General features: G+C 47.0%; 1 protein-coding gene across 1 annotated transcript in view; it reads left to right on the top strand.

The window, feature by feature from the left end:
• Positions 1-6,647: 6,647 nt before the first annotated feature.
• Positions 6,648-11,313, top strand: part of KIF5C (kinesin family member 5C) — a 150,343-nt gene continuing 145,677 nt past the window's right edge. The window contains exon 1 of the mRNA XM_070423040.1: positions 6,648-7,067. Within this exon, the coding sequence (XP_070279141.1) occupies positions 6,942-7,067 (126 nt within the window). The 5' untranslated portion in view covers positions 6,648-6,941. The remainder of the gene's footprint in view (positions 7,068-11,313) is intronic.

Below are 11,313 nucleotides of genomic sequence, written 5' to 3'. Positions count from 1 at the left end.
GAGTGTATTCATGTTTTTCAACAATCCACATTTTTTAAAAATAGATAAACCTCTCTCTCTTCCTCCCTTCCTTCTTGTGGTAGTAAAAGGCCTCCATGTGCCCACACCTGCCTTGGCTTGGGCTTCCATAACAAAACATCACCAACTGGGAGGCTCACACAATAGAAATGTATTTCTCAGAGTTCTGGGAGCTGGAAAGTCCAAGATCCAGGTGCCAACAGGGGCAGGTTCTGATGGCAGCTCTCTAGCTGGCTGCAGATGCAGCTGTCAGAGGGAGGGAGGGCGGGGGGCTGGGTGAAAAAGGTGAAGGGATTAAGCAAAAAACAACAACCCCCAAAACGAACCCATAGACAGACAACACTATGGTGATTACCAGAGGGAAAGGGGGTGGGGGAAGGTAGGAGAGGGTAAAGGGGGGATAAATGGTGATGGAAGGAGTCTTGACTTGGAGTGGTGAACACACAATACAATATACAGATGATGTATTTTAGAATTGTAGCCCTGAAACCTATATAATTTCATTAATCAATGTCACCCCAATAAAGTCAATGAAAAAAGAGAAGCACATGCACATTCTCACTTAATCTCTTGCACATTTGGGCTTGCTCATTCACACCTCTGCTTTGCCATGAGAATATGCCTGGGATTGTGCTGAGTCAGCCCTGAGAAGGACAGGGGGCCTGCACCTCAGTTCCCACCCACCCGGGGCCTGGTGCCTGGAACCCACATGCTGCCCTGTGAATGCCAGTGCTCACTCACAGGTACCCCTTCCCCACCCCCAGAACAGAGTTTGGCTTTTCTTTTTCCTCTCCTCTCCCTCCTTAGACTCAGTTGTTCTCCGTCTTATTTGTCTAGTTCAGGGGTGGGCAAACTTTTTGACTCAAGTGCCACAATGGGTTCTTAAACTGGACCGGAGGGCCGGAACAAAAGCATGGATGGAGTGTTTGTGTGAACTAATATAAATTCAAAGTAAACATCATTACATAAAAGGGTACGGTCTTTTTTTTTTTAGTTTTATTCATTTCAAACGGGCCGGATCCGGCCTGCAGGCCGTAGTTTGCCCACGGCTGGTCTAGAGCCTGAATATTTTTCTGCATTACCACTAAAGGTTTAATCCAGTAAAATGGATCTCAGCCCATGGGTCAGCTCTCCTAGAAAAGAAAGGGCTCCCTTCGTCAGACCAGCTAACGCCATGTCACAGGGCGTGATGGTCTTTGCCTCTCCCCACTGAGCTGGGTCACCTGGACATCTTGAACTGAGGAGACACATTTTAACAGACATCCAGATTTTCCATTCCATGGCACTAGATTATTTTTGCAAGTTTTAAAGGGATTTTTCAACATCTTTAAAAACATTTCTTCTGTTCATTTGGTTTTTAATCTTCACTAGAGCCAGATATTTTTTTGTTCTTATAGGAATGGAACTGGGCCCAGGCAATCAGAAATGATTAAACCCACACGGGACCTGCAGACCCCAGTGTTGGAGTTAAATGGCTATCCCAGTGACTGCTGAAGACGGGGAGCTGATGTGAAAATTGAAGCAATTACCTAGATCACTCAGGCAGAAGAATTTCTGAGGCTTTTTTCCTTGAACAATCCAGATAATTGCACCAATTTACACTTTTTACTGGCAGTAGAGACTGTGGCAGAAACTGCTCTCTAGGAGAGGGCTGAAGGGAGAGAAGCAGAGTGCTCAGAAAATGGTTCTGTTCGCTCAGGGGAGAAAATGGGATAATGGGGGGAAATGAACGTGCTTTGGCCCCGATTCCTGCCAGTCGCAAGCAAGTCAAAGTGAGACTGTTCATTGTCGCCTGAATGACCCAGATAATTGTCCATTTTCTCTCTCATCTCAACAATGAAGCCACAGGGCCATGCAAGTGTTGCTCGCTGAAGTGTCAGAAGAAACCTTGGCCAGGGAAGTTGGCATCCGTTTGAGGCCCTCACCCTGTGCTGGTGGGTAAATTCCTCAGTTCATTACTGATGACTGTCAGTTCCCTCTTGGAGAAGGCACTGTCCTGGAAGAACCCACCACACCTGTTAGTTCCGCCGTGAGCAAAGTGCTGGGCAGCAAATGACTCATTTCATATGGACCCTGGGGATTCATTTCCGGGACCGAAAATCCACAGTTGAACAAATGAATGAATGATGCATGAATGCATGAAACACATTTGTTGAGTTGCTATTTTGTGCTTGGCATTATGCCAGGCCTTGGAATAATTAACCCTATGATTTCTTTCTTTCTGTCATGCTTTTCTGGGAGGGGTGATTCCCTCCGTCTCTTCACAGCCTCCCCCAGATTTTATTTCCATAGTATTTTCTCACACATTTCTCTTCCAATTCTCACTTATCTAGAATCCGTAATATTTTTAGGAACATTTCAACAGATGGGGTAAAAAGAAAATAGTTCAGAGAAGTTAAATAAATTTTCCGAAGTCACAGAACTTGTTAGCAGCAGAGCTGGGATGAAATATGTAGGATCCTGAGCCCAAGGCTCCATCGATAATGCAGTGTCATTATTTTCAGGTTCATGTATTCACTGATCTGTCCTTGCTATTATCATGCTCATGATGGACATGGTTGATCATTCAGAAAATACTTATCAAGAATGTAGATAATACAGGATCCCCACAACATAGAGAAAAGAGCAAGACATACACACAAGACAATTAGCATGAAGAAAAATACCATGACATGGAAAGAACTGCGGAACAGTACTGGACAAAAATAGGAATGTCATTGCAAGGCAGCAAGTGCTCATGTGCCAAATCTGAAGGATCATTAGCCTAAGAAGGCACAGAGCCCCATGAACTAGAGCTGTGCAAGGAGGTGTTTTTTTAAATTCAGTTTCTTTTTCTTTCAATATTATTTTTATTTTATTTTATTTTTTTAATATATATTTTATTGATTTTTTTACAGAGAGGAAGGGAGAGGGATAGAGAGTTAGAAACATGGATGAGAGAGAAACATCAATCAGCTGCCTCCTGCACACTCCCTACTGGGGATGTGCCCACAACCAAGGTACATGCCCTTGACCGGAATCAAACCCGGGACCCTTGAGTCCACAGGCCAACGCTCTATCCACTGAGCCAAACCGGTTAGGGCCAATATTACATATTTTTAAAAATTGAGATATAATTGACATATAACATTGTATTAGTTTCAGATGTACAGCATAATGATTTGACATTTGTATATATTGTGAAGTAATGGGTGTTTAGTCAACATCCATCAACACACATGGTTACAAAATGTTTTTCTAATGATGAGAACTTCCAAATACTACTCTCTTTGCAATTTTCAAATATATAAAGTACTGTTATTTACTATAGTCACCACGCTATTCATTACATCCCCATGGCTTATTTTTCTTATCACTGGAAGTTTTTATCTTTAACCACCTAAACCCATTTTGCCCTAACTCATCCCTGCCTCTTCCAAACACCAATCTGTTCTCTGTGTCTATAAGTTTGGTTTGTATTTTTTTAGATTCCACATATGTGAGATCATATGATATATGTTTCTCTCTGTTTGACTTATTTCACTTAGCATACCACCCTTAAGATTCATCCATGTTGTTGCAAATGATAGGATTTCATTCTTTTTTATGGCTTAGTAATATTTATATGTATATATAATCACATTATTATATAAGCATATCTTACCTAATAATAGACAAACATGTAAATTGACCATCCCTCCGCTAAGCTCACCAGACAATTAGGAGAGTATGCAAATTAACCCAACAAATATGGTGGTTAATTTGCATACGTAGATGTGAAGCGGCAGAGCGAAGACTGAAGGCTCCGGCTGGAGCGAAGGCCTGGGTCCTGGGTGCCAGAGGAAAACTGGTGCCTGCAGCCAGGGGAAGGGAAGGCCTATTGCACGAATCTCTTTGTGCAATGGGCCTCTAGTATTATATATACTTAACAATATTCACATATATGCATATCATTATACAAATATATATTATGTATAAAGTATCACATTTTATGTATTCACTCATCTGTCAGTGAATATGCAGGTTGTTTTCATGTCTTGGCTATTGTAAACAATGATGCAGTGAACATGGGGATGCAGATAATTCCATATTTTATTGTAGTAAAATACACATATAAAATTTTACTGTTTTAACCATCTTAATGTGTACAGTTCAGTGGCATTAAGTACATTCACAATGTTGTGCAACCATCACACTATCTAGTTTGAGAATTTTTTCATCACCAGAAATGGAAACCCTGTATTGGGAGGTTTTGTAGAAAGTCTTATAGACTCTTGAGGGATAGCTAGGATTTAAAGAGGCAGATGTGCCCTAGCCAGTTTGGCTCAGTGGATAGAGCATTGGCCTGCAGACTGCAGGGTCCTGGGTTTGATTCCGGTCAAGGGTATATGCCCAGGTTATGGGCGCAGTCCCCAGTGTGGGGGGCATGCAGGAGGTAGCCAATCAATGATTCTCTCTCAGCATTGGTGTTTCTATCTCTCTCTTCCCTCTCCCTTCCTCTCTGAAATCATATATATCTATATATCTATTTATCTATCTATCTATCTATCTATCTATCTATCTATCTATCTATGCAGATGTGAGAGGAATCCACTGGGCATGTGTAAAGAGTCACAGCTGACAATGTGTCCAGTGCTTGGAGAATGGTGAGGAGTGGAGGTTTGTGAAGGACAGTACTGAGCTGAGCAGTAAGGTTGGGTGACTCGTGTGGCTCTTCCTTGTATAACAGCAGAATTTATTTTTCCCTTTTCCTTTTAGGGTCACCTTCCTCTAAGACCACCTCACATCAGTTGTTTCACTCCTAAACTCTCTCTCAGCTCTGCTGTGGGGTCTCCACCCCCTCTGTTCTGGTCACCACCTGCATCTCCAGGATTCTGGTGCACCTGCAACATGCTGCTGCAGCTGTTCCAGTCAGTGGGCCTCAGTCAGTAGCTGGCGGGGCAGGTGGCTCTTTTTGTGCCCACCTTGGGCTGCAATTCCTCCAAGCACCATTGACACAAGACTGTGGAGGGCAGAAACTTCACCGATGGAGATTACTGGAGGGAATGACATCCTCTTCATTTGGGAACCTTACAACCATGGGATTCTCCTGATCTTACAGAGTTCCTGCCTCTGGTTGAGTGGTCTAGGGGGAAACACTAACCTAAGCCCAGGCCAATCACAGACTCCCTGGGATTTTAAAACTAAAACTCTGAAACAATATCTCTCCTTATGTAGTGGTAGAAATTGAAGAATGAAACCCAGAGGTTGTTGGCAGCTGGGTCTCCTGACATTTGGAATGATGATCTAGAGTTAGAATGAGTGAGGCCAACACAGAGAGAGAACAGGGAGAAGAGAGAAAGAGAGAGAGGGAAACAGTGAGTCTAGGTAGCTTGCCCTTGCACTGACTCGGTTGTTTCATAGTTTCGTGAACATGCAAGATAAATCTGTATTCTTCTGATAAATACTCCTTTTGCCTCCATGGCTTCAGTTGGGTTTCTAGCACTTTCCACCGTAAGAGCCCTAATACTTAGTAAGAGGCATGAATGGGTGACTCCAGGAGAGCAAAGGGCTTAAATAAGATATCAGAAGCAAGCAGAGCAAGGGGTGAATGGAGGAAGCCACAAGTAATTTGGTATTAGTCGAGTGTAAATATCCAGACAAGAAGTGGCAAGAGACGAAGCTAATAAGTAGGAAGAAATCTGATCATGGGACTTGGGTGTATTTTGTAAAGGATTTTGGACTTCATTCTGTATATATTCTGTACATATTATGGGATTCTAAGTAGGCATTAGGCAGAGGTTCTTTAAACTGTACTATAATTAATAGTAATTAAGAGGTTCTTAACCCAGGAGTCACAGGCAGGCTCCCATTGTTCTCAAACCCTCTGAATAGTATGAAAAATCTGTGGGTGTGTATGAGGCTGTCTTCATGTTTTTGGTGTTTTTTGTTTTGTTTTGTTTTTGCAATGGAAAAGGTAGCTAACTTCATCAGATAGCTAACTTCACCCCTTGCTCTGCTTGCTTCTGATATCTTATTTAAGCCCTTTGCTCTCCTGGAGTCACCCATTCATGCCTCTTACTAAGTATTAGGGCTCTTACGGTGGAAAGTGCTAGAAACCCAACTGACCTCTCTTAATCCCTGACCTCAAATCCAAAATATGTTATGAACCACTACTTATGTACAGGCATCTTCAGGAATAACTCGCTTAAAATACTCATCCAAATTTCATTTTCACCCTGAATTTCCTTTCAACTCTTGCACAACTGTCTAGCACAGAAAAAAAAAATGCTCCATAACTGTTGTGTTGAGATGTAGAGATGATATAGACTTGGTTATTTATAGAGATTTTAACCCGGAGTAGTGGCTATGACCTCCATCCTGTGCTTGGCTTGGGCAGGCAGACCAGACCGCAGGCTTTTGGAGGTTGCACCCGGGCACCCCCAAAGCCCACTCCAAGCATCCTTGTCCTTCCACCTGCAGGTGGAACGACTACAGGTCCCAGGATGCTCCGCGCTCAGAGCGGGCGGGTCTCAGCCTTGCGGCTCTCGCCCCGGGAGGGCCGGGGGAGGCGGGACCGGGCGGAGGGCGGGCCGGGAGCGCGCTGGTGCTGATGCGGGATGGCTGAGCGCGCAGGGGCCCGGGAGCTCTGAGCCCGGCGAGCCTCGCAGCCTGCGCATCGCCTGTCCGCCGGCCGCGTGGTCGCGGGCAGTCCGGCCGGGGCGCAGCGCGGGGCCGGGCAGGTAGGTCTGCAGCCGGCGGGGCCGGAGGCTGAGAGGCTGCACCCACCCGGTCTCCGAGCGGCGGGAGCTGCCCATCCTCCGAATCCGCGATGACCTGCTGAGAAGCTCCGTGGCGGCTGCTGGAGGCGGCCTCGCTGCGGGCGGCGCGGTTCGCGGCCTCCTCCCTCGTCGCCGATCCCGGCCCCCCACCCTCCCCGCGCCCCCTCCCCGCCGCCGGCCGCGATGGCGGACCCAGCTGAATGCAGCATCAAAGTGATGTGCCGGTTCCGGCCCCTCAACGAAGCGGAGATCCTCCGCGGGGACAAATTCATCCCCAAATTTAAAGGCGATGAGACCGTGGTCATCGGGGTAAGTGGCTGGGGCGTCCGGCCTCCCCTCCTGCTTCGCGCCGCAGACCGGCTCCCCGACGCCCCAGACCGAGCCCAGAGGTGCTCGGGCAGCCCCTTCGGACACCCCCGCGGGCTGCCTTCTCGGGTGGACTGGACCGGAGACCCCCTGCCCTTGCACCGGAGTTCCCTCCCGGGCGGGTGGAGGGGCGTCGAGGCGGCGGGGCGGGCCCAGGTGGGGAGGATGGGGGTGGGGGGCGAGGAAGGGCTCGGCGTCGCCATTGTTCGCGGGGTGGGGGCCCGGGTGGGCCTTTTGTTCCCCTCCCTGTTCATGCCGCGTGGGGAGGGGGTCCAGGGTACCCCCAGGTCGGGATGTCCAGGCTCCCCTTCAAAGTATGAGCTCTGCAAACCCGCAAATGATTCCAAGGGTCAGTTCGATTTAGCGAACATTTTTTACCTTTTCTCACCATCTATGCAAAAGAAGGAGAAAAAAGGTACTGAAAAAACCGTGGCCTGGACGCGGAGCTCCCACGGCCGTGCAGACGCGGCTCCCCCCGGCGTTTCACCTTGCTTTGCGCGCTGAAGGCGGGGTGCAGGGAACCCCGCGGCCTGGTGTCCTCGGGAGGCCTGCTGTGCCTCCTGCTTTTTCTCCACCCCGGCTGCCTCGGACGTGGAGCCCGGGCCTGACCCCCTCCCTAAATGAGGCGACTCCCCTGCACGGTGCCCACCGCCCCTCGGATGTGTTTGGTGCTGAGTGGAGAGGACTGTGTGCCCACATCTGTGGGGCGAGGCGGCCCAGGACGCAGGCCGGCAGCCCCACTGTGCAGAGAGCAGAAGTTACTTTGTGTGGCGAGGGCCCCCTTCCCTCTGGATCTCCCTCACTCTCCCCTTCCCCCGCCGACCCCCTCCCCTGCAGATGGGGCTGCTGGTGGGGGGAGGGAATACCCTGAGTTTTTAGTTCTTAGAGGAATATGTCAACTGAAATAAACTAGCTTTGTGTCTCACTCTTCTCCCCTCCCCCCCCGCCGCCCCCCTCCCCCCTCCCCGGTCCCCAGAGTGTGTAGCGGCGGGTGCCCTCTTTGTATGCGAGCCGCGTGGGGAGAGACCGAGTTAATGGGAGCCTCGCGATCCCCGCTGACACACGTTCCTGGCAGCCCGCTCCGCTCGCGGCTGCTGATGCAGCCTTCCCGGCCCGGCATTGATTAAGTGATGTCATCCCGATCACTGAGCATGCTCCGACCAGCCCCCCTCCCTGCCATTCCCCCAGTGGCTGGTGTATTTAGGTCAGTGATTGACGGGTGACAATTTATAGAGGGTCTCAGCCAGAGTCGGCCAGGCCTTTCTCAAACCAGAGGCGACGTCTGCCTGCCCCGGCCGTTCCCTGCATCTTCGCCAAGGCGGTGGCGCCGCCCAGGGCCCCTGGGACTGGCAGGTGCTAAGTGTACCAGGAGGCCGGGCACTCTCCTCCGGAGGGGACCCCGGCAAGGCTCCGACCTTGGCGTCTGGGCGTCATGTACCTCCCTAAGGAGGGCAGCTCCCCCGATGACCCTTTCTCAGTCCTCATTTTCACAGTCACCAGGACACTGGCTGCTAACTGCTTGGTGGCTGGGGGTGCTTTCTGAGAGGTGACCTCTGAGGGTTGGAGAGAGGAATTTTCTCTGCTTCATGTTAAATTGAAGAGAAGGTCTATGCTGCAGCTATGGATGAGGAGGAAAATTCTATAATTAACGGCAGATAGGGGATATTGATCTATCCATGGCCGGTGCATGGGGCAAATAGTAAGTTGTTTGGGTTACACCCCTAAGCTGGGATCAGCCTACAGTCTGGGCTTAGAGTGGGAGTTACTGGGGACATCCAGTCCCTGCCCCTTGCCTTGTAACAATTTTTTAAAACAAATAATTGTGCAGCACTAGAACATGTCTGGTGACCTTTTTTTTCCTTTCTCAGAAGTTTTAAAGAATAGTTTGGAGAAGTTTCTTCTTCTTCTCCTCCTCCTCCTCCTCCTCCTCCTCCTCTTCTTCCTCCTCCTCCTCCTCCTCCTCTTTGTTTCTAAAAGCGATAGACCAGGACTAACAAAGTGGAGAATACAGGGTGGGGCAAAAATAGGTTTACAGTTGTGAGCACTCAAAACAGAGTTTATTCTTGTATTATTATTTTCCATACAAACAATTGTAAATCTACTTTTGTCCCACACTGTATATCACCCTGTTTAATCTGTGTGTAAGCCATAGATTAAACAGAGATCCTTAATTTTGGGGTTATATTTATTTAATATTATGACGTTACTGTATTTCCTATCTAAATGTGTATGTTCTTGACCAAATCAATGAAAGCAAATGATATAAAATAAATTTTACCATTAAAATCGTCACCATATAAAAGAAGTAATTTAAACAAAAAAATTGTGTCTGAATACACATGTAGCTCTTCAACTATAAAGTTAAATTTTTGTATTAATCCTTTAATATAACAGTTTCCAGTTTTAAGATAAATTTCTTATTGAAATAGCGCATTCCTATAGAAAGGTGTAATCATAATTGTACAGCTTGATGAATTTTTATAAAATAAACACTCCCTTGTAATCACCTCTCAAACTAAGAAACAGACATTTTCAGGACCCCAGAAGTCCCCCTTGTGTCCCTTCCTGGGCTACTTCCTCCTGCTTTAGGGCAACCACTGTTCTGACTTCTAATGCCATAGATTAGTTTTGCTTCCTTTTTAAAAAAACTTTACATACATAAAACCAAACAATATGTTCGCTTTTCTGTGTGGCTTCTTGTGCTCAACGTTATGCTTGTCAAATTCATCCATGCTGTGGCGTGTGGCAGCAGTTTGTTCATCCTCATTGTTCTGTAGTATCCCATGTGAATGTAGCACAGTTTGTTCATTAACTGTTGGTAGCCATCTGGATAGTTTCCAATTTGGGGCTAATGTAGACAGAGCTGCTACAAACATTCTCTTACACATCTCTTTTGGTGGGTGTGGGTACAGAACAAAACTGCTGGACGCTGAAGGGTGTTGGGACTGGGGTTGGCACGTGCTAGGACCCTTGCCATTCCTCATTCATAACGTGTAACTAAGGGAAATGACAGTTCTGGCAGCCTGTGTCAGGGTTTGTACACCGAGTAGAGTAACTCCCCCGTCAGTTCAGTTGGAACCAGCCCAGGTAGCTCAGTTTCAGGTGGAGACTGCCTAAGGTGGGTCCTCCCTTCCTCACTGCAGGAGTGTAGTTTGTGGGGATGACCCAAGAAGCCCAGAACCATCCAGAAATGCCAGTAACTTTCACCCCCAACAGAGACCAGTAAAGAATGAATTTCTGTGGAGTTAGCTGTTAGTCTAAATTCAGAATCCCAGAAATTCTTTCTGTTTTTGAAACTGGGGTAATTTGTTTTCCTCTTTAGAGTCCTGTTAAAATCTTAGGGAAATGTATGCTAACAGGGAGATTTTGCAGGTAGTGTTTCTAGATTTCTCATTTTGAGAAAAATGTCCTGTCTTGCAGGAATCATCTCTATTTTCCTGCATTTTTTCAGCTCCTGTGCTAAGCTTTCTTCCCCTGATCTCCCCAGCCACTCTCTCTCCCCACTTTGAACTCCTGTGGCATTTATTTTGTATATGATCATGTAATCTTTTGCCTTAGGTTATATTAATTTTGGTCATCTGTCTGAATGCATTGTAAGCCATCTGCAGAGAGAAACAAGGGCCTTCTGTGTTTTGCTTCTTTGTACTCCCAGGGCCTTCTCCACAGAAGACATTTAACAAATGTTTATTGATCTCTTTGTTGAGTCCAGCAGTCTTTACTTTGGCATATTTAACTTATTTTATGGACTTTTAATTGGCTGTAGACTGTGAGGAGTAGTTAAGAAACAATTTTAAAGAGAAGTGCTATTCCTTTGAGCAGGCCAGGTAAATAGCATATACTATACTAAAAATGCTGTGAGAGAACTACGTTCAGCTTTGTTATAAAGTAGGAGACCTAAGGACACTGGCGGTGACCTAGATGTAGAGGGTGGGGTGGCCTAGTGATTAGCAAAGGGACACCACGTTAATTCTCCAGAGAAATAGATTGGGTTTATGGCATTTCTTGGCGTACTCCTACATTATCTGCTGAAAATTCTGGCGAGTCATCCATTACTTTGGACTCTGCCTGTTGGTTTTGATGCATCTTTGATGATGGAAACGGTCTTGGAGAGTCCACGGTCAGCTTCTTTGAAATGGACTTGCACACTTAAGTTTGGAGCTGTCCTTTCATTCTCTGGTTCCAAGTCCTG

The sequence above is a fragment of the Myotis yumanensis genome, unplaced genomic scaffold, assembly GCF_028538775.1.
Source record: "Myotis yumanensis isolate MYYU_CA2020_CCGP unplaced genomic scaffold, mMyoYum1.0.hap1 SCAF_8, whole genome shotgun sequence".
Taxonomy (NCBI): Eukaryota; Metazoa; Chordata; class Mammalia; order Chiroptera; family Vespertilionidae; genus Myotis; species Myotis yumanensis.
The sequence above is the reverse complement of the archived record's forward strand: the minus strand, read 5'-3'. Positions and strand labels throughout refer to the sequence as shown.